General features: G+C 37.7%; 2 protein-coding genes across 2 annotated transcripts; one reads left to right on the plus strand and one right to left on the minus strand.

Moving 5' to 3' along the window:
• The first annotated feature begins 668 nt into the window (after positions 1 to 668).
• Positions 669 to 1966, plus strand: LOC118003998 (olfactory receptor 52A5). Its single transcript, XM_034995127.1, has one exon. It carries the CDS (start codon positions 980 to 982, stop codon positions 1964 to 1966), a length of 987 nt encoding a protein of 328 aa, XP_034851018.1. The 5' UTR covers positions 669 to 979.
• A 13212-nt stretch (positions 1967 to 15178) lies between these two features.
• Positions 15179 to 16392, minus strand: LOC118004185 (olfactory receptor 51V1-like). Its single transcript, XM_034995403.1, is given in 1 exon segment — positions 15179 to 16392. A coding segment is annotated over 1 exon segment (942 nt). The 5' UTR covers positions 16188 to 16392; the 3' UTR covers positions 15179 to 15245.
• Positions 16393 to 24486: the final 8094 nt, after the last annotated feature.

Below are 24486 nucleotides of genomic sequence, written 5' to 3' on the forward strand. Positions count from 1 at the left end.
GGCTGATCAGCTGCAAAACTGAAAAATATTCTGGTCAAACTTGTCTTCTGATTATGATCAGCAGAATCAGCACTGTAGCAGCTGACAGCCTAGTTGGAGTCTAGTTCTTGAAATATCTATATTTGGCATTAAATAATTTTTTCACATTCAATTAGGAGGTCACAAAAAAAGCAGAGGTGATGAGTAGAAAACATGGGATACAGGGAATCTCTTTGGTCCACTAGTCATGGAACAGAAAGAAACCATCCTATTCATTTAACATTTGTCATTGAAAATGATAAAGGCATGTTGAAACATAGACCTGATGGTTGTGCTTACAATGACTTTGTGAAAAGAAAATTTGAAAGGATTTGTTGAAGGGAAACAATAAGATGGATGATATTTCATCACACATATATGCACATCTTCTTTATGCATTTGTTTGTTGATGGGCACTGAGGTTTTTTTCCATATCTTGGCTATTGTGAATAATGCTGCAATGAACATGGGATTGCATATTTATCTTCAATATTCTTTTTTTCCAGTCCTTTCTGTATATATGAGGGACAGGGAAATAGAGGAGATATTTTATTAGTAGATATATAAGTTCTGAAGATCTAATGCACAGGATAGTGATGATAAACAAAAATGTATTAAAAATATCAAACTTGCTAAGAGAATAGATCTTCATTTTTCCCACCACAAGAAAGCAAACATAATAAAACGATGTGATTGAGTATGGGCTAACACTACAATGGCACTCAAAGTACAATATGCAAACATATCAAATCAAAAGGTCATGTACCTTAAGCTTAGAAAATTCATGTCACCTATGTTTCCACATATATAAAGGAAGGACAGGATAGAATGTGAATTATCTGACTAAAGTATACTTTGCCAAGGTAAAGTAATCTATTCTTATTATTTACTCATGTAGTCTTGACGGAGAATAGAAGATGAAACAGCAACACCGCTACTTGATTCTACTGACCAAATCATCATGTTCATACCCAATGGTTCTGTCTTCATGCCTGCTGTCCTAACACTCACTGGGATTCCTGGGCTGGAGTCAGTGCAGCATTGGATTGGGATTCCATTCTGTGTCATGTATTTCCTTGCTGTGATTGGGAATTCCCTAATTTTAGGTATAATCAAATATGAGCACAGCCTCCATAAGCCCATGTACATATTTTTGGCCATGCTGGGGGCCACAGACATTGCACTTAGTACCTGCATTCTTCCCAAAATGTTAGGCATCTTCTGGTTTCATTTGCCAGAGATTTCCTTTGCAGCCTGCCTTCTACAAATGTGGTTTATTCACTCATTCCAGGCAATTGAATCAGGCATCCTACTGGCAATGGCCCTAGATCGCTATGTGGCCATCTGTATCCCCTTGAGACATGTCACCATCTTCTCCCAACAATCCTTGACTCACATTGCACTTGGGGTGACACTCAGGGCTGCTATTCTTATAGCACCATGCTTGGTGCTCATCAAATGTCGTCTTAAACTCTACCGAACTACAGTCATCTCCCATACTTATTGTGAGCACATGGCCGTCGTGAAGCTGGCCACTGAAGATGTCCGGATCAACAAGATATATGGTCTTTTTGTTGCCTTCAGTATCTTAGGGTTTGACATAATCTTCATCACCTTGTCTTATGTTCAAATCTTTATCACTGTGTTTCAGTTGCCCCAGAAGGAGGCACGATTCAAGGCCTTTAATACCTGCATTGCCCACATCTGTGTCTTCCTACAGTTCTACCTCCTTGCTTTCTTCTCTTTCTTCACACATAGGTTTGGTGCTCACATACCACCGTATGTTCACATTCTCTTATCAAACCTGTACCTGTTACTCCCTCCTTTCCTCAACCCTATAGTCTATGGTGTGAAGACCAAACAAATTCAAGACCATGTCCTGAAAATATTTTTCTCCAAAAATCCATCTGGATCATTATTGGCTCCTTCTATAGACATTTTAGGTTGATCTAATGTAGGAACATCAATATGGTGAAAAGTTAATATCTTCCAGAAACATTTAAGTTCAAAAAATATTTAATTTTAGGAGATTATGCTAAGTGAAATAAGTCAGGCAGAGAAAGTCAGTTATCATATGGTTTCACTTATTTGTGGAACATAAGGAATAGCATGGAGGACATTGGGAGAAGGAAGGGAAAAATGAAGGGGGGAATCAGAGGGGAAGCTGAACAATGAGAGACTATGGACTCCGAGAAACAAATTGAGGGTTTTAGGGGGGTGGGGATGAGTTAGCCCAGTGATGGGTATTAAGGAGGGGACTATTGCATGGAGCAAAGGTATTATATGCAAACAATGAATCATGGAACACTATATCAAAAACTAATGATGTATTGTACAGTGACTAACATAACACAATAAAAAATGAAAAAATAAATAAAAACTGACATTTAATGAGAAAAAAATTTAGATGCTCATAATTGAATGAGATGTTCAACAACTATGAAATAGTTAAGAACAATGGTTTGCTGTTCATATAAGAAAAAAATTCTCTTATGTCCTGAATTCACAATTTTCTGTTATTCCTGTGTTTTTGTCCTATTTGTTTAAATGTAGGGATTCCACTCTGGCAACACTAAGACATACATAGAAACAAAATTACAGAAAATAGCACAATTCCAGTTTCTTCCAAGGATCATGTCATACATCAATATTATCAAATTGGTGGGGGCAGAGCAAGATGGTGGAGGAGTAGGATACCTGGATTTCATCTGGTCTCAGGAATTCAGCTGGATGGGGATCAAACCATTCTGGACACCTACAAACTCAACAGGAGATTGAAGAAAAGAATAGCAACAATTCTCTGAACAGAAAAGCGACCACTTTCTGGAAGGTAGGACGTGTGGAGAAGTGAATCTGAGGCGATATTTGGGAGGATAGGCGGCGGGGAGGGGGCCTCTGTCGGCTCCTTCTGGCAAGTGATAGAGCAGCGGAGCACAAAATCGGTTTAGAAGTCTGCTCCACTGAGGGACGTCAATCCAGTGACTAAGGGAGGGGTGGAACCCTCTTGGGACAGTGTGGTCTCAGGACCCTCAGGGTCACAGAAAGTCTGGGGGTTCCTGAATGCGGCAGAGCTCCCAGGTATTGGAGCGGGGAAGCCGGCTGCAGAGACAGAGCCGGGTGCGGGCTAGCAGCTCGGGGTTGCCATACACCGTGATCCGCGGCACTGTCGGGCCACTGCTCTTCCAGCAGGGACCCAAAGAGTGGCAGATCCGGGGAGACTCCCCTTCCTCCCCGGGGAGGAGCAGCACTGGAGCGCACCGCAGGGATCTGCAGGGTTTGGAGACTCCACACAGGGTCGTGTGCCAGAGGTAGAAATGCTCGGTCACAGGCCGGGTGAGCACAGAGTGCGGCCAGAGACAGGAGAGACAGGAGTGACTGACGGCTTTTCTCTGGGGGTGCACTGAGGAGTGGGGCCCCCAGTTCTCGGCTTCCCCAGGATGGAGATTGGGAGGCTGTCATTTTCACTCTCGGCCTCCAAAGCTGTACTGAAAGCTTGCAGGGAACAAAAGCTCCCAAGAGCAAACCCCAGCAGATTACTTAGCCCAGACTGGGCAAGGGAGGGACAATTCTGCCTCCGGCAAAGATATTTGGGAACCACGGCAACAGGCCCCTCACCCAGAAGATCAGCAAGAACAGCCAGCCAAGACCAAGTTTACCAATCAATGAGAACAGCAGAATTCCAGCACTAGGGGAATACTCCACATAGAATCCATGGCTATTTTACCATGATTCCTTAGTCTTTCAAAGTTATTTTTTTTAAATTCTCTTTTTTTTTGAATTTTTCTTGTTCCCTTTTTCAACCACATCTTATCATTCCCTTTTTTAAAAAAACATTTTCATTTTTCATTTTTAGAGTCATATTCTATCTCTTCATAGTAGTTACCCTTATTTTTGGCATACATATATAAGTTGTTCTCTCTTTAAAATTTTGAGATACAGTTCCTTCTAACAGATCAAAATATACCCTAAATCTCTAGTGTATGGCTTTGTTCTAGTCTCCTGCCTGATCACATTCTCTCCCTTTCTTTTCTCTTTTTTTTTTAAATCCTCTTCTTTCTTTTTTCAAACAACTTCTTATCAATTCCTTTTATAACATTTTTTATAATTTTCACGTTTACAGTCATATTCCATCCTTTCATCATATCAACCCTTATTTTTGTATATATATAAGTTTTTCTTTCTTTAAAATTCTGGGAGGCACTTTCTTCTAACAGACCAAAATACAACCAAAATCTAGTGTGTGGCAGTGATCTATGTACCAGTCTGATATATTTGATCATATTCTGTTTTGTTTTGTTTTGTTCTGTTTTTGTTTGTTTTTATCTTTTTCTTTTCCCTTTTTTTTACTTTTTCTTTTTTCTTTCTTTCCCTTTCTTTTCCCCTGACTTCAGGTCTTTTTTGATTTGTTTAGAGTATATTTTCTGGGGATGTTGTTACTCTGCTAGCATTTTGTTCTCTCATTAATCTATTCTCCTCTGCACAAAATGACAAGATGGAAAATCACCTCAACCAAAAGAACAAGAGGTAGTACCGACTGCCAGGGACCTACTCAATACGGATAATAGTACGATGTCGGATCTAGAGTTTAGAATCATCACTTTAAAGATACTAGCTGGGCTTGAAAAAAGCATGGAAGTTATTAGAGAAACGCTTTCTGGAGAAATAAAAGAACTAAAATCTAACCAAGACGAAATCAAAAAGGCTATTAATGAGGTGCAACCAAATATGGGGGCGCTAACTGCTAGGATAAATGAGGCAGAAGAGGGAATCAGTGATATAGAAGACAAAATGATGGAAAATAAAGAAGTTGAGAAAAAGAGAGATAAACAACTACTGGATCACGAGGGCAGAATTCGAGAGATAAGTGATACCATAAGATGAAACAACATTAGAATAATTGGGATCCCAGAAGAAGAAGAAAGAGAAAGAGGGGCAGAGGGAATATTGGAGCAAATTATAGCAGAGAACTTCCCTAATGTGGGTAAGGAAACAGGCATCAAACTCCAGGAGGCACAGAGAACCCCTCTCAAAATCAATAAAAATAGGTCAACACCCCAACATCTAATAGTAAAACTTATGAGTCTCAGAGACAAAAGAAAATCCTGAAAGCAGCTCGGGAGAAGAAATATGTAACCTACAATGATAGAAACATTAGATTGGCAACAGACCTATCCACAGAGACCTGGCAGGCCAGAAAGGACTGGCATGATATCTTCAGAGCACTAAATGAGAAAAATATGCAGCCAAGAATACTCTATCCAGCTAGGCTGTCATTGAAAATAGAAGGAGAGATAAAAAGCTTCCAAGACAAACAAAAACTAAAGGAATTTGCAAACACGAAACCAGCCCTACAAGAAATCTTGAAAGGGGTCCTCTAAGCAAAGAGAGAGCCTAAGAGCAACATAGATCAGAAAGGAACACAGACAATAGACAGTAACAGTCACCTTACAGGCAATACAATGGCACTAAATTCCTACCTTTCAATAGTTACCCTGAATGTAAATGGGCTAAATGTCCCAATCAAAAGACACAGGCTATCAGACTGGATTAAAAAACAAGACCCATTGATATGCTGTCTGCAAGAGACTCATTTTAGACCGAAAGACACCCCCAGATTGAAAGTGAGGGGGTGGAAAACCATTTACCATGCTAATGGACACCAAAAGAAAGCTGGGGTGGCAATCCTTATATCAGACAAATTAGATTTTAAACCAAAGACTGTAATAAGAGATGAGGAAGGACACTATATCCTACTTAAAGGGTCTATCCAACAAGAAGACCTAACAATTGTAAATATCTATGTCCCTAACATGGGAGCAGCCAAAAGGGTTTTTTTTTTTTTTTTTAATGAAATATAAAAACACACATAGCTGTAGTGTATTATACTTCCCAGCATTAAGGTCCCAGGAAACTACCTGGATTCTGTACTCTGTCCACACAGAACACTTTTTGTTTAGTGGTTCAGATCATCGATTCTGCAATAGAGTTTAAACTCCTTTGGAATAAAATATTTTTAAATGCTCCAACACATATCTTATTTTCCTGTGCTTATACCCTGTTTCTTTCAGATTTTCTCCTGTCCCCATGACTTTACTATCTTGCAAATATCTGTTTATTATTCATCCCTTAGCTCAAGCCTCACCTCCTGTATGAAACAACTCTTGATTTCCTTAGGTCAAAGTCCATATTCCTCCTTTTGTCCTCAATGAAAGAGATGGACTGTTTAATGACTATGATGCATTGAAAATTAATGAATCCACTTGAGTTTAATTTTCCCTGAATTAATTAGATATCAAAAATATACAAATATTAATGCAGATGCAAATCCATTTGCTGTCTTGCCAGGTGTCTGTCTTTAAGGGATAATAAAGGGCTAGGATTAGGAAAAATGAGAATGAATCTAGGAAAAACACTAAGAATCTTTGTATCTTGATGTATAAACTTCATGTTTTTATTACAGTTTTACCTTCCTATGTTGACCTGAGCAAGAATCCATACCTTTCTCAGTAGAAGATTTGAAGAATTTCAGTATTGCTGAGCCAAGGAAATAAAGAGGAAATATCCAGTAGACCAAGAAGAAAGTAGTACTATATTTTTATACCCCTCAGGCCTTAGTGCAAATCTTAAATGACATATCAATCTCCTTTTCAGAATGTCTGCTCAGAGCTGACACTTGCTTAGAACTAACAACTCCTTCCATGCAGTTAGTTTCAGTTCCCTGAACTGTCTTTGCATCTTCTCCATACTTTTCTCTAGATCTCTCAGGCATCTATGAGAACACATACTCACAACCTTCCTATGTGTATGCACCTCCTAGTGCTTTATCATGGATGAAGAAATCATTCTCATAGGCCGATACAGAACAAAAATAGTAGCAGCTTGTGAGAAAGGACTATAATGCAATTCTCCTGAGGAATGGGAAGTGACAAAATCATCTCTATAGACCACAAGTTTATCCAATTCTCCTTTTATTATTGTTATTATTACTGTTTTTATATGGGGAAAGCACATATAAGAAGCATGATGTTGGATGCTTTGCACACAAGACCTGTCGAGTCAGGGAGTGTGATAGAAGTCTACAGGCAAGGATCTTCATCTTCATTGTTGAAGGAAAGAATGTCTAAAGGAAACATGTTCTAGACTTTTCTTCATGTAAATTATAAATACATTGGTTATTGCTTTTTCCTAATTACCATTGTGACCAACGTAGACTGAGAACAGATGTGTTACACAGACTTGGTTTAGATTCTGTGTTCAATGAGGACATTGTAGTGGGAGAGGAAAGGCAGTCTTATCATAAAATAATGAATGTGAGGACAGAATTCTAAGACTGGGATTCCTCTTGTAAAATTATCTATGGTATTTTTGAAGGAGATAAGGGGCAAAATAAAAAGCATTAATTTTTTCTTATCAAACACTGATTTATACCCAGGGTCTGCCTCCAGTTGTGTGACAATGGCCAAACGACTGAAATTTTGTTTTCATCTATGAAAACAATAATATTTAGACTTGTGAAAACAATTATGTGTATTTATGAAAATTCATGACATACAACATGATATATAACAAACACAATAAATGATGGCTAATGTACATATGTTTGTTATATGTCATGAGTTTTCATAAATTTAAAACCCTTTGTTATCTGGGCAGTTCTCACTTTTCAGTTCATCTTTTTTTTTTTTCTGACTGGAAATGGCAAGTATTTTATTTATGATATAGTTTGGTACTTGATCTACATTAAAGATAAATTTGGGGGGCTCATTGTCATAAAGATAGTTAGTAAAAGCCACATTAGTAGAGGAGATGTCACTGAGAGTGCATTTGAATTTTTTCTGTCATGTTGAAGTCCAGAGGTTGGCAGTCCAAGATTTCATCTTTTGCTACCCCCTCTGACTTTATAAGACAATAAAGAGGAAATAAAACATGGAACTCTTGATGAACATAAAATTGCAAAAGAAAAATAGAAAACCATTGTTTGTACTAGTATTTTTTCCAAAGTCAATATGTAGTTTCATTCTGCTATGTCTTTGGACAGGATATTTTACTAAACTGAACTGGTTTCCCTCTTCTCTAATGGGTGAAATATTTCTTCTCCTTAGCCTTTACATGAAACCACATTTTCCTAAACATTGCTTACTTACCCACTGCAACCACAGTAAACTACCATAGCTCACATGCTGAACAATTTATCAAACATTATTCAATTTACATTTTCCAATGTCATCCAAGTTATAGTTAATTAATGTGGTCACAAATACTCAAAATTATTAACTAGTAAAAAACGAATTATCCTATAATTCATACCTGTCTCAAAAAGTGCCACAAAGGTAACAGGCTGGCCATAGGGGTAAATAGGACCTTGGTCTATGTTTGGAGTTTACCATTGTACTTGGACAGAATTCTACATCATTGAAAAATGAAATAACATAAAGAAAATTTTTTGTAATCAGGTTTATATGAGAGAGCATTTAGGGCTGAGTGAGTAAATCTAGGGATCCTTTTTATTTATTTATTTGAGAGAGAGAGAGAGAATGCACAAGCAGGGGGAGTGGTGAGGGAGAAGAGAGAGAGAGAGATTCCTCAAGCATACTCCCCACTGAGCTTGGAGCCCAACCTCCGGGCTCAAGGTGGGGCTCATCCCAGGACCCTGACACCATGACCTGAACCTAAACCAAGAGCTGGCTGCTTTAACTGACTAAGCCATCCAGGCACCCCATAAATCCTACAACTTAACAACAAAAAAAAGGAAATTAAAAAAATGGGCAAAGTTACCACATGAAAAGATGCTCAATATCACTAATCATTAGTGAAATGAAAATCAAAACCACAATGTGATGCCAGTTTACAATCATTAGGATGACCATTGTAAAAAACAACAAGCAAACAAATAAAAACCAAGAAAATAACAAGTGTTGGGAAGCATGTGGAAAAATTAGAACCTTTGTATATTGCTAGTTGGTATAGAAAATGCTGTGGAGGGACGCCTGAGTGGCTCAGTTGTTGAGTGTCTGCCTCGGCTCAGGTCATGATCCTAGGGTCCTGGGATCGAGCCCATCGGGCTCCCTGCTCACATTCCCCCTGCTTGTGTTCCCTCTTTTGCTCTCTCTTTCTCTTTCTCTGTCAAAAAAATAAATAAAATCTTAAAAAAAAAAAAAAAAAGAAAGAAAATGCTGTGGAAACAGTATACAGTTCCTGAAAAAATTTGACATAGAATTACCATATGACCTAACAATTCCAGGTCTGATCATATACCCAGATGAATGGAAAGCAGGGGCTCAAACCGGTTTTAGTCCTCCAGTGTTCATAGCAGCATTGTTCACAATAACTAAAAAGTGGAAACAATCCAAATGTGCATGGATAAACAAAATGTGATATATTTGTACAATAGAATATTGTTTAGCCTTAAAAAGGAATGTAATTCTGACACTGACTATAGCATGAATGAACCTTAAAGACATAACAAGTGAAATAAACTAGATACAAAAGGGAAATTACTGTATGACTCCATTTAAATGAAGTACCTGGAGTCAAACTCCCAGAGACAGAATATGGAATGGTGGTTGCCAGGGGCTGAGGTAGGGCAAAATGAGCCCTTATTGTTTAATTGGTACAGAGTTTTAGTCTAAGATAATGAAAAAGCTTTGGAAACGCATGGTGGTGATGGTTATACAGCAATGTACATATGTTAATACCACTGAACTGTGCACTGAAAAATGATTACAATTGTAAATTTTATGTTATGTATATTTTACCACAACAAAAATAAAGTCCTTATAACATTCCCCTTAAACTAAAAAGAAACAAACAAAAATATCCCTATGGATTCCAAATCAAAGGAGATAAACACAGAAATTTCAAAATGAAGACTGTAGTAGGCTGAAAGTGTTTATGTTTTACTCCAGGACCTATGAATATGTTAGCTAGCTTACAGGATAAAAGGGTGCAGATGTGATTAAGTTGAGGAACTTGAGACAGGGAGAATTTTCTGCATTATCTAGGTAGAATTAATGTAATCATAGGGTCCTTGTAAGAGGGAGGTCTAAGGGTCCAACTCAGAGCATGTAAGGGACAACAGAAGTAAAGGTCATATTAAGGCTACAGCCAGAGAATGAAGACCATCTCTACAAAACAGATTTCCCTTATATCTTCTAAAAGAACAGAACCCTGCTGACCCATTTTGAACTTCTAACTTCCAGAATTTTAAGATAATAAATTTGTGTTGTTTAAACCACTAGATTTGCAGTAATTTGTTACAACAGCAATAGAAAATGAATACAAGGATAACTTACAATCAGTTGAATAAGCAAGGGCAGATTTCAGGATGAGGCAAGATTAATCCTATAGAGATTGCTGTATTGATAGAAAATAGTTTAAGTCTTGGAGATTTAAATGCTTGCAGCAATTCTAGTACAGGTACAGTATCAATAAGGTTCTATCAGCAAGGTGAGATCTTTTCAATGAGATTTGATAATTGGATTCTAAAACACAAGGAGCATAGACATGAATCAGAAATTGTCTTTGTCCTCAAGATGGTTCACATCTAATTGGAGAAAAATGAAACACACGTATAGAATATTTCTGGATTACATTAAAAATCCTATGTGAAAAAAGTAGTTTAGGCAATACATTCAAGATCGTTGTGTAATGGGATTAGAAATCCTTATGGACCCATGGAATTATGATTTTATTGACTTAAACTCTTGATATGGTGGTATTTAAGATTTGCTTGGCAGAGGCATGGTGAGAACATCATTTACTATTGTTTCTATCTAGAAGACAAAATACTACAAGTGGTGGGGGCAGTTAGCTAATGATTTTCCCACATAATTAAAAAATATATATGATTCAGTATTCCACTGTTCAGATAAATTTAAAGATAATTCATATGTGTCAAATGCAGACAATTCTTGACAAGCTCATGCTAAATTAATGTCTTTGAACCCCAGAAGCATCACTGGACATGTATTCTTCACAAAAATGAAATGCTCCATCTTCCTAAAAACACAAAAATACAAAAAGGCATGGAAAAATATGTAGCAGTGCCAATATATTCATTCAGGATTCATTTACTTATTCATTTTTAAAGAAAAATTATATTGAGAATGCACTTTGAATCCTGTTTAATGCTATTGAGGATACAGTGGTAAAAAAAATAAAACAAACAGAATAGACCCCATCCCTCAAATATTTATAGTCTAAAAGATAAAATAATCAGTAAAAAATAATAAATTCATCAAATTACCACAATGTACACTTTAAATATCTTATCATTTTCTATGTTTATATATTTATTCCTCAATAAATTCCTTTATTCTTCAATAAAGCTGAAAAAATAATAACACAGGAGTGATGCATATTGAAAGAGTAGAAACCCAAGTGACATAACATATTAGGAATGTTTTTCCCTTTCAGCTGAGGCCTCAGGTGTGGGTAGAAATTAACCAGACAAAGTGTGAAATTCATGTGGAGATGAGAAAGAGCATGATATGTGGTCAGAAATGAAAGTAGGCTGAAAGATCCAGACCTACATTATTGTATTACACTGTAATGTAAGGAAGGCAGGTTCTACCAGATTATGACAATCCTTAAAACCTGGACTTTATCTTTTTTAAAATTTTTTATTATGTTCAATTAGCCAACATGTAGTACATCATTAGTTTTTGATGCAGTGTTCAATGATTCATTAATTGCATATATCTTAAGAGTAATAAAAAGCTATTGAATAATTTTATTTAATATATCATTTCTTACTGGAAAGCCAATTTGGACCATTCTCCAAGATATACTTTTACCTAAAATTTCAGTATAACTCAATCATTTTGGGAAAAGAAACGTACCTTAGATATAACCAAGGAGTCTGAATACCAAAATTCAAGTTCTGATTCAAATTAAGCCTCAATTTCCTCTTATTCAAACAGGGACCATAATAAGCTCCCTATCTATAAAGCTAGTACTTGCTGAGTGTTTTTTTTGCTCTAAGAACTTCAAAGCTATATTATCTCATTTAGTTACTTTTATCATCATCTGCAGCATGTAGATGTGGAAACTAATGCACACAGAAAATAAATAAGTTGCTCAAGTTTACTCATTTAGAAAGTTTTGGAGTGTGTATTTGAATTGATTCTTAAGCACTATGTGTTGAGAAGCCATATGATAACTTTCATACTTCTGCATGAACAGGACTTTCTGAACAAAAATTATTTACAACAGGGGTAAAAGACAAGTTTTAGAAATTGAAGAATGACTGATTAGTGGTTATCAGGGGCTCAGGGAGGGAGAATTAGGTAGTTGCTACTAACAAAAATGTTCCATAATTAGATTGTGGAGATGGTTGTGCAACTCTGTAAATATACTAAAAACTATTCAATTGTACAGTCTAAATGGGTGGCTTTTATTGTACATGAATTATATCTCAATAAAACTCAAAATATAAACAATAATGTATTAATTTTGACAACAAGAATGGTATCTTGTGACGTGCATGATTCAGTGGAAGGGAAGGATAAGGGTTCATACACCAGTTAACAGTATATGAGGGAAGTCCAAGAGAACAGGTAGCAAACATGAATAATATATGTTCTTCCACTTTGTTGCCCATTAAAGAATTGGAAAAATGGTTCTTATCCAGTAACTGGAAGAAAATTTAGAACAAGCAGCCAAAATGGTGGTTTTTTACTTTTTATTTGGCATACAAAAGAAAACAGCCTTCAGTTGGAGATACTCTCTTTTAAAGTTTTAGAAATTAGGTTATGACATGTCTATGAGATATGTCCTCTTGAACGATTATAGCTTACTAATGAGCACTTATTGGAATTGGATGTTTGAATCATAAAGGTCAGGTGATCCTTTTATGGTTAGTTGATTCCCAGTAAATAATATTTAAAGGAAAAATAATAGTCTTTGATAAAATGATGGACAATTGGCTCTCAACACACACACAAAACATGTATTAAACCCCTGCACACATACACCATACACATCAGCATACCACGGACCTAAATGTAATACTAAACTCTGAAACTCTTAGAAGAAAGCATAGGTATAAATCTTTGTGAGCTTGAATTAGACAATAATTTCTTAGGCACAACACCAAGAGCCTAAGCAATAAGAGAAAAAAAATAGAAAAATTAGACAAAATCTAAATTAAAGTATTTTGCACTTTAAAAGTCACCCTCAGGAAGGTGAAAAGACAATCCAGAGACTGGGAAAAATATTTATAAATCATTTTCTGATAAGTGACTCATCCAGAATATGTAAAGAATTCTTAAAATTCAAAAATAAAAATATTAATAAGATCACATCATAAGTTATCAGTCATGAAAGATGTGTGTACCCAAACCACCAGTCCATTCACACCCACTGGAATGGATATATTCAAAAACAGAATATAAGTGTTGGTGAGATTATGAAGAAATCTCAACCATAATACGCTGATAGCGGGAATGAAAATATTGCATCAGTTTAGAAAACCGTTTAGCAGTTTCTCAAAATGTTAAAAAACAGAATTATCACATGACCCACTGTTAGGGGTGTACCCCAAAGAATTGAAAGACATGTCTGCACAAAGGTTTGTACATGATTGCTCATCTCAGCTTTATTCACAATAGTCAATAAATGGAGGAAACAATGCCCATCAACTCATGAATACATGGAAGCATCTGGCATTCTACTGGTACTCTTCTTTAACGCTGATGCTTCCATGTATTCATGACACTCTGCATGCAGGTCCTGAGAAAAGGATGAGGAAGGCCATCCTGTACATTTTCACCACAGTATAATCCATTAGAGTTCCACCTACTAGAAAATGGTACTACTCTTGATGAATAAGTAGTAACTCTTTACTTTTTAATTTTTTATGTTCAATTAGCCAACATATAATACATCATTTGTTTTGGATGTAGCGTTCAACGATTCATTAGTTGCATATAATACCCAGTGCTCACTTTTTAATAATTTAAAATAAAACAAAGTCTTTCATATACATACGATATTGTACTCTTCAGCAAAGAATTGGGACACTGATATGTGTTACAACATGGATGAACATCACAAGCATTATGCTCAAAGAAGTCAGACAAAAACAAAAAACAAAAACATGCCTTGTATGGTTCTATTTGTAAGACATATCCAGACTGGAAAATCTATAGGGGCAGTGAGTAGATAAGTGGTGGTCAAAGACTGGGGGTGAAAATAGAAAGTGATTCTAAATAGGTACAATGTTCAATTTTGGTGCCACTATCTCCACTTGCATAAATAATACTTTCTTTGTCACTGTCTCATTGAGGCACACACCATCAATTCGATTTCACAAACCAGAAACATGAGCATCAACTATGAAACTATTCTGTTCAGCAAGGCACACACAGTTATTAAGGGGTGTCCATAGGTCCTAAGTATTATTCTATCCCTTAACTGATTTCCCTTTTCACAATCATTGCTCTAAGCGAGGCACCATCAGTCCTCAATCGGGGTTTTGCTGGAGTTTCTAAACTAAAACCTTTTCTGTAGACTCTGAAGAATTTAAAATACAATGAAGAAATCCCAATGATATTCAGTGAAAAAGTGAAGAAGGAAAATTTTATGTGGAAAAGGTCATATATTACAGCATGGGAAAAGATTAAGAATAAAGTCTTTGGGATAGTGGGATTTAGTATCTTTTTATTTCAAAATTCCTGTGATGGACTTGCATTAGTCACTAGTGGGGAAAAAGTAATAGAGGTGAGGGAAGGCTGAGCATCATAGTTTCAGATGTCCCGCACCTCACCTGGAGGAATGAAGAAAGTCCAATTTCACTGTATTATGTATTTTGATATAAGGACAAATTAATGGAATAATCTAAGCAATAAGCATGTTTCCAAAATTTAGGTGGAAGAGGGTCTAAATAGATTGAAAATATTGATGAACTGAGGGTCATAATTTTCATATAGCAACCATGCTTCAAGAACATGTCAACAAAATGCAGAGACACTTTTTCCCTACACGTTGGTCATGATTATTCTACAGCAGACTTTGAGAAATCTTTTCTGGAATGTGTATTGGCAAAAATTAGTTCTATTTTGCCTCTTGCAATAAAAAGCCTCTGACGTTCTTTAATACTCAAGTCCTCATTAAGCAATAACCTGCTATAATAATTATTATTTAGATTGCAAGTTGTTGCAGATATAGGAAGTAGTATTACTCTTTTGACCTTAAAACATTCTCACTGATTGCATCCAAGGGTTTTACTACATTTTCAGAGAAAACCACTTCTTCATCCTGCTTTGGATCTGCTGGGTTTTTACACTGTAGAGGATTGGATTCATCAGGGGTGGGAAGAGAATATAGATATTGCCCATAAGGACATGAATGGAAGGTGAGAGATGCTTTCCAAAGCGGTGCACCATGGTGAGGCCAATGATGGGGATGTAAAAGACCAGGATGGCACAGATGTGAGACACACAGGTCTGCAAGGCCTTGAGCCTCTCCTCCCGGGATGCAATTGCCAGCACTGTATGCAAGATGAAAATATAGGAGATGAGAATGAGCACAGCATCCAACAACAAGGTACAAATGACCAGAGCCAGGGCATAGAAGCTGTTGAAGTGGACGTCAGAGCAGGTGAGTCAGAGTAGGTCCTGGTGCAGGCAGAAAGAGTGGGAGAGGATGTGGGGGAGGCAGTAATGGAAGAACTTCAGGCGAATGATGATGGGGAGAATGGGCAATGCACTTCTCATCAAAATGGCCACCATGACATGAATGACTCTACTGTTGGTCAGGATGGATGTGTAGCGCAGAGGATTGCAGATTGCAGTGAAGCGATCAAAGGCCATCTCCAGAAGGACTCCAGATTCTGTGCAGGAAAGTCCGTGGACAAAGTAAGTCTGTGAAATGCAAGCATCCAGACCAATCTCCTGGCTGAGCCCCCACAGGACCCCCAGCACCGTGTGCACTGTGGACAGCTCCATGAACAGGTCAGTGAGGGCCAGCATGGCCAGGAAGTAGAACATGGGCTGGTGCAGGCTTGGCTCTGTCTGGATCACATGCGGCACCAGGCAGTTTCCCAGGAACATGATAGCATAGATGGAGGAGAAAGGAATTGAAAACCAGGGATAGTACCGGTCTAGGCCAGGGAACCCCGTGAGAATGAATATTGAGGTATTGATAATGGAAGCCGAAGAAGCAGACATGATTATGTGAAGGTAATTTTCCAGAGAAGATCGATATTTACTGACCAGGTTTGTCACATCTTCTACCGTGTGTGAGAGCAGTGGAGTATAACACAGCCACTCACATTGTAGCCCAGGTAAAGAACATCATAGAATCCCAGGGAGGCTCCACTCTGCAGAAGCTACAGCACAAGATGATTTCCCAGGGTAGCTCCTTGGTAGTAGGTCTCAGATTGTAGAAGCAAATCAATGTCCTGACCATTCTGGGCAAATTAGATCATTAACTTCATTCTCTTTTAGTCCCTCTGAGCCACCTGCAGGACACACAGCAGGTGACGTAGCTAAAGCTCTTGAGAGCACAGGGCTACTCCTGCTCTGCTGCTCCTGAGGAAGCCCCAGAACACTGTCTTGTCACCAGGGCTTGTGGCATGCGGAGTCAGAATGCTCAGATTTCTGAGGAAGGAATGAAGAGGGTTGTGTGGGCCAGGTGGACCCGGGCTCCTGGGAGGCCACTATTCCCACTTGGTGGCTGATGCAAGTGAGAGATCCCATCTGGTCACTCACTGCAAACTAGGGGTTCCCTGGGATTGAGAGGAATGGGTAAATGGACACATTTTCCCGAGTCCACAGATCTTGTCAATCCTGGAGGGAGAGAGACTCACTGTGTTGACTGAAAATTTAATACCTACTCAGAGGATGCAAGAAGTAAACACCCAAGGGGAGAAGATAGTATCAGAATTCTGAAGAATTTTTAGTCTCTATTTCAGTCTGAAATCAACCAAAATATTTACATAAGGCTTACATGAGGCTTATTCATTGTTTTTCCCCAACTTTCACTTTTATTGTTCACTGAATTCCTCAGTAAGCCTTTCTCCCCTTTCTGAGCTCCTGAGAAATATGTCTCCTTTTTGACAGGCATAATATGAAGAACCATATATGAAACATTTGGAAAATAAGCTCTAAAAATGACACAAAGCATATTGCCATTTACTTGTGTGTCAGTAGTACAACCTTAATTATGCACTCATGTGTGAAATAGTTAAAATATTTTCTTGTCTTTTTATGTGTATAATAATTCACCAGTGCTGTATATAAAATTATAGATAATTAGGGCGTCTTGGTGGCTCAGTTGGTTAAGCAAATGACTCCTGATTCTGCTCAGGTCGTGATCTTAGGGTCAAGAGATTGAGCCCTGTGTGGGGGCTCCATGCTAAGCGGGGAATCTGCCTGAGATTCTCTCCCTCTCTCAGTGCTCCCTCCCGTTTGTTCTCTCTCTCTCCCAAATTAAAAAAAAAGAAAAAGAAATGGGGCACCTGGGTGATCCCGTCGGTTAAGCATCTGACTCTTGGTTTGGGCTCAGGTCATCATCTCATGGGTCATGGGATTGAGCGCCATGTCAGGCTCTGTGCTTGGCAGGGACTCCACTTTAAGACTCTCTCCCTCTGCCCCTCCCCCCCACTCATGCTTGCATGCTCTCTTTCTCTCTCTCTAAAATAAATAAATATATCTTTAAGAAAATAAAATTATAGATAACTATTTCATTCACATTTCATTTTTTTCCTTTGAGACATTTTCAATAATCTTTTTTCGCATGGGAAAGTTTTGAGTACAAAGAACAATTTCATGAATGATTTTCATGAACGTTTTCATGAACGATCCCACTTAATGATAAGTTTTCTACCCAATGCCCTATCACTCCTGAATTCTTTAGTGTGTGTTTTCTATAATCAGGGACATTCTCCTACATAACTATAATATAATCATCATCATGAAATTAACTCTGACGCATTACTATCATCAAATTTTCAGAACCTAGATAAACTTTCTCCATTTGTACCATCAATGTAATTTATAGTACACAAAAATGCAGTTCAGAATCATGTGTGTATTAGTATTCCTACCTTTTAAATTTCTTCCCTATGAAATGTCTTCTAATTTACTTGATTCATATAACTCTTGAGTTTTTGAAGATTACAAGTCAACTATTTTATAGAATGCTTCTTTTCTGAGTTTGTTTGATTCATCCTCATGGTTAGATTCAGATTGTGTAGGAATGTAATGAAAGTGAAGTTCTATTCTTTTCATGTATATATTCAGGCTGTATGTGGTTTGAATTTGTCCAAATACTCATGATGATCAACGTGATTATTTGTTAAGGTCAGGTCTTCCAGGAATCATTAAAGTTATACGTTTTCCTTTGACTTGAATAAAATAAAAACAATAGCTATAAGATATTTTCATAGTGTCAAATACTCCCTTACAAAGTACTTATTAAATAGGCAATTATCGGGGCACCTGGGTGGCTCAGTTGTTAAGCGTCTGCCTTCTGCTCAGGTCATGATCCCGGGGTCCTGGGATCGAGCCCCGCATTGGGCTCCCTGCTCCGCAGGAAGCCTGCTTCTCCCTCTCCCACTCCCCCTACTTGTGTTCCCTCTCTTGCTGTGTCTCTCTCTGTCAAATAAATAAATAAAAAATCTTTTAAAAAAAAATAATAATTTTTAAAAAAGGCAATTATCAGTCACCATCAATTTTTAATGTTCAACTTGTTCCAGATTTGCTCAGTAAGAGCACCATAATTTGACTTTTGCATCCTTTGGACATTTGTTTTAGCACTTTTTAAATTTTTGGTATAATGGTATATTCAGCATACTTTCACTAGCCTGGCCCTATAAGCATCCATTTTCCCAAAAAGCTAGGGGCCTTTTCCATACAGATTACTATTTAGAAGCTTAAGATGTGAATGCTAGATGGGTCATTTCTATAGGGGAACTGAGCTAGGATATATTTCTCTATATACATATATTGAAAACCTTAATGCACATTTATACAGTCAATTCTCTTTATTCATGGTTATAAAGTGGCCACAATCACTGAATCAATGAATACTGAACTATTGCTGCTAAGAAAAATAAAAGGTAAGATTTCTACAAGCCTTAGTCACAACATTATTGAGTATAACAGCATCTTGCATTTAATAGCATTTAACAGAAACACTATCATGTTATATAGGTTCACTTGCCAATGTCACTGTGAAACAAGCCAGGATCATCAGCGTTGAAAACCTTCTCATGCACAAAACCCTTTAGCAGATTTAGCAGATATTGAGAGTTTCTGCTGCTTCCTGATCTGTTGACTCTGCCCTGCCTGAAGCTTCACATTTTTCATGCCATATTGCCTGTGTTTTTTAGTTTTTTAGTTTTTTATTTTATTATGTTATGTTAATCACCATACATTACATCATTAGTTTTTGATGTAGTGTTCCATGATTCATTGTTTGCGTATAACACCCAGTGCTCCATTCAGTAGGTGCCCTCTTTAAGACCCATCACCAGGCTAACCCATCCCCTCACCCCCTCCCCTCTAGAACCCTCAGTTTGTTTCTCAGAGTCCATAGTCTCTCATGGTTCTTCTCCCCCTCTGATTCCCCCCCTTCATTTTACCCTTCTTACTATCTTCTTTTTTTTAAGCATATAATGTATTATTTGTTTCAGAGGTACAGGTCTGTGATTCAACAAGGTCTGTGATTCAACAGTCTTACACAATTCACAGCACTCACCATAGCACATACCATCCCCAATGTCTATCACCCAGCCACCCCATCCCTCCCACCCCCCACCACTCCAGCAACCCTTAGTTTGTTTCCTGAGATTAAGAATTCCTCATACCAGTGAGATCATATGATACACGTCTTTCTCTGATTGACTTATTTTGCTCAGCATAATATTCTCCAGTTCCATCCACGTCATTGCAAATGGCAAGATTTCATTCCTTTTGATGGCTGCATAATATTCCATTGTATATATATACCACATCTTCTTTATCCACTCATCTGTCGATGGACATCTTGGCTCTTTAATTTGTACGGAACCAGAAAAGATTCTGAATAGCCAGAGGAATGTTGAAAAAGAAAAGCAAAGCTGGCGGCATCACAATTCCGGACTTCCAGCTCTATTACAAAGCTGTCATCATCAAGACAGTATGGTACTGGCACAAAAACAGGCACATAGATCAATGGAACAGAATAGAGAGCCCAGAAATGGACCCTCAACTCTGTGGTCAACTCATGTTCAACAAAGCAGGGAAGAAGGTCCAATGGAAAAAAGACAGTCTCTTCAACAAATGGTGTTGGGAAAATTGGATACCACATGCAGAAGAATGAAACTGGACCATTTCCTTACACCACACACAAAAATAGACTCCAAATGGTTGAAAGACCTCAATGTGAGACAGGAGTCCATCAAAATCCTAAAGGAGAACACAGGCAGCAACCTCTTCAACCTCAGCCACAGCAACTTCTTCTTAGAAACATCACCAAAGGCAAGGGAAGCAAGGGCAAAAATGAACTATTTGGACTTCATCAAGATAAAAAGCTTTTGCACAGCAAAAGAAAAAGTCAACAAAACCAAAAGACAACCAACAGAATGGGAGAAGATATTTGCAAATGACATATGAGTTAAAGGGCTAGTATCCAGAATCTATAAAGAACTTCTCAAACTCAACACCCAAAGAACAAAGAATCCAATCAAGAAATGGGCAGAAGACATGAACAGACATTTCTGCAAAGAAGACATCCAAATGGCCAACAGACACATGAAAAAATGCTCAGCATCACTCGGCATCAGGGAAATCCAAATCAAAACCTCAATGAGATACCACCTCACACCAGTCAGAATGGCTAAAATTAACAAGTCAGGAAACGACATGTTGGCGGGGATGCAGAGAAAGGGGAACCCTCCTACACTGTTGGTGGGAATGCAAGCTGGTGCAGCCACTCTGGAAAACAGTATGGAGTTTCCTCAAAAAGTTGAAGATAGAGCTGCCCTACGACCTAGCAATTGCAGTACTGGGTATTTACCCCAAAGATACAAATGTAGGGATACAAAGTGGTATGTGCACCCTGATGTTTATAGCAGCAATGTCCACAATAGCCAAACTATGGAAATAGCCAAGATGTCCATTGACAGATGAATGGCCATATTGCCTTTGAAATTTGCAAACCAGCTGGTGCTAGCTAAGTGGGGTTCACATTTTCCCAATTAATGGGTATGGTGACCCTAAATTTCTAAGTCTCACAAGGATGCCCACTATGCAGCTTTTGTCAGCTGTCATCTCATGAATCCACAAATGTAGCTGCTTTTCCATCTTTTCTGTCGCTTCACCATGTACTACAGACATTGTTTTAGCCCTTTCTGGGGAATCCTCCCCTACAGATCAGGGAATTCTCTTTTTCTTTTTCTGGGAGTACCACATCATTGATTTGTTAACATTGAACTCACATAAACTCACATACTCCAGCGTTATAAATCATGCTTGAAAGAAGCTTATCTCATGCACACACATATTTTCTCTATAAGGTACATCAACAGCTTTCTTGCACTTAGGAACATTGGACAAAACTTCAGCACTATGCTTGGAGGCCATTTCAAAGAGTAAAATTACCACCCAAAGCACAAAAATGCTTAAAGCATGGCACTAAATACACCAGGAAAAGGACAATTAATTTTAGAGCATAAAAGCTGAAACAAGAAGGATGAGTAACACCTTGTCTCACCTCAGTCAAGAACATGCACATCAGAAATCTCATTTTTTCAAAATTTTTTATTTGCATATAATTGACACACACTGTTACATTAGTTTCAGGTGTACAACATAGTGATTCAACTTCTCTATACATTATGCTATGCTCACCAGGAGTATAACTACCATCCCATCTGTCACCACACAACACTATTACAATATCATCGACTGTATTCCCTATGTTGTGTCTTTTATTCCCATGACTTATTCATTCCATTACTGGAGGCCTGCATCTCCCACTCCCTTTCACACAATTTGTCCATCCCATACTCTCCTCCCCTTGGCAACCATTAGTTTGTTCTCTGTATTTATAGCTCTGCTCCTGCTTTTTGTTTGTTTATTTGTTTGTTAGATTCCATGTATAAGTGAAATCATATGGTATTTGTCTTTCTCAGTCAGACTTTTTTCATTTAGCAGAATACCTTCTAGGTCCATCCATATCACAAAGGGCAAAAACAATAATAACAAAATATCTTATCCTTTTTTTTCGAAGATTTTATTTATTTGTTTATTTGAGAAAGAGAGAGGGAGCAAGCGGGGGAGGAACAAAGGGAGAGGGACAAGCAGACTCCACACTGAGCGCAGAGCCTTTGATCTCACCACCCCAAGACCATCCCCTGAGCCAAATTCAAAAGTGAAACACCCAACCAACTGAGCCATCCAGGTGCCCCAACACTTCATCCTTTTTTATGGTCACATAATATTCCTGTGTATGTGTGTGTGTGTGTGTGTCTGTGCATGCACACATCTTCCTTATCCATTTCTCTATCAGTGAGTACTTAGGTTGTCTCTATGTCTTGGCTATTAATAAACATTGGGGTGCATATATCTTTTCAAATTAGTGTTTTTCTTTAGAAGATTCACTTTTTTCTACTCTTTGCATGTCCAAAAAATAATTGAATATTAATTTTGGGGTTACAAATAAATTTTATCAAGGAAGTGAATTTACAAATATGGAATCTGTGAAAATGAGGATCGACTGTGCTTTCAATTCTGATTAAGAAAATAAAATTTAAAAAAAACAGCTTTTATTCCAGTGTTTTCTCTTTGGTGGTATCTACAACTTCTACCTTCAACAGTGAGAAAACTGGCTTCCACTAATTTTAATATATTTATTTTTTATCACTATCATTGTATATGAGCAATCTCTTTTTGCCATCCTGAACACTCTCCTATGCAGACTTTCATTCAACCCCATGCGTCATCCCTCACTCCACTTGGGTTCCATACTCCATGACCTGTCCATCTCCAGTCCTTCTACTCTATCTTCTCTTTCTTCTTCTCCTGGTATTCCAGTTTCTTTTAAATTTTCCCACAGTTCTTGAATATTCTGTTCTCTATTAAAAATTATTTGTGTGTGTTTTATGCTAAGTCAATAAGTCAGTCAGAGAAAGCCAAATACTGTATGATTTCACTCGTATGTGGAATGTTAAGAAACAAAAGATCATAGGGGAAAAAGAGAGAAGCAAACCAAGAAACAGACTTTTAACTATAGAGAGCAAACTGATGGTCACCAGAGGGGAGGTGGGTGGGGGGATGGGTGAAACAGGTGATGGAGATAAAGGAGGGCACTTGCTGTCATGAGCACTGGGTGATGCATGGAATTGTTGAATCATGGTATTGTACACCTGAAATTAACATTACACTAAACTAACTGGAATTTAAAACTTAAAAAATTACTTTTCTTTTTGTATTTGATTTTGGAAAGTTCTATTGACATATATGATTCATTGATTCATTACTTAGCATTACCAGTCTACTGACGTGGTCATCAAAGTTATTCTTTATTTCTGTTATGGTGTTTTTTATTTCTAGCATTTCATTTTGATTTTTTCATAGAATTTTCATCTCCTTGCTTACATCATCCATCTGTTCTTGTATATCATATACTTTTTCTATTGGTGCCCTTACCATATTAATCATAGTAATTTTCAATTCCTTGTCTATGAATGTGAGTCATATCTGAGTCTGGTTCTGATGTTTACTTTGTCTCTTCAGCTTGTATCTTGGTTTCTTTTTAGCAGGAATTTAGCAATAAACTTTTGTTGAAGGATGGACAAAATACATCAATAATAGGTACTAAGATGCATAACCATTCAATGTGTGGTTTTATATTAAACTAGTTACAAGTTGGAACGTTTAACATTTGCTGGAGTCATATGTGCTGAGGCTTTCAAATTCCTCTATTTTTTTTTTTTTTTTTTGTCTCTACTGTTGTCTTTAGGTTTCCTAAGAATGCCTTAAATAGAGTGTGCACCTTGCAGGTTTTCAGCTGTAAACCACTGTTAATATACTAGGCCCTGTTGTTACTGTGGTAAGGAGTTGGAGAGGGAAAACCTTCTTTAACCTTATGGTAAATCTGTCTTTTGGTGGGCCTGAGCTTTTAGGCTGAGATATCACTGGTGTTAATTTGCTTTTCCCTCCCTTTTGGGTGAGATAGGAAGACTATAGAAAGCTGGGGCTGGGTAATTCCCCTTTTCCCTTCTGCTTGAGATAGGCACTGGCAAACTCTCTTTCACTAGAGAGTAATAGGCCTTTCTTATGGACACCACACTAGATGTGTTTCACAATGGGTAATTTCACCCTCCACCTGCTACAGACATAAGATGACTTTTTCTTCTTGGCTTTTCACTGTAAGAACTTTGTGTGTTTCTTAGAGGTAAAGTTCATAGAAGTACACCGCCACATTATTGGAGTCCACAGAACCCTCTCCCTCTCATGTTAACCCATACTGAGCACCCTG

This window comes from Mirounga leonina, unplaced genomic scaffold (genome assembly GCF_011800145.1).
Source record: "Mirounga leonina isolate KUSES-001 unplaced genomic scaffold, KU_Mleo_1.0 Mir_92, whole genome shotgun sequence".
Taxonomy (NCBI): Eukaryota; Metazoa; Chordata; class Mammalia; order Carnivora; family Phocidae; genus Mirounga; species Mirounga leonina.

Excerpts from the sequence above, each read along its gene's own strand:
- LOC118003998 (XM_034995127.1), top strand. The coding sequence starts at position 980 with ATGTTCATACCCAATGGTTCTGTCTTCATGCCTGCTGTCCTAACACTC.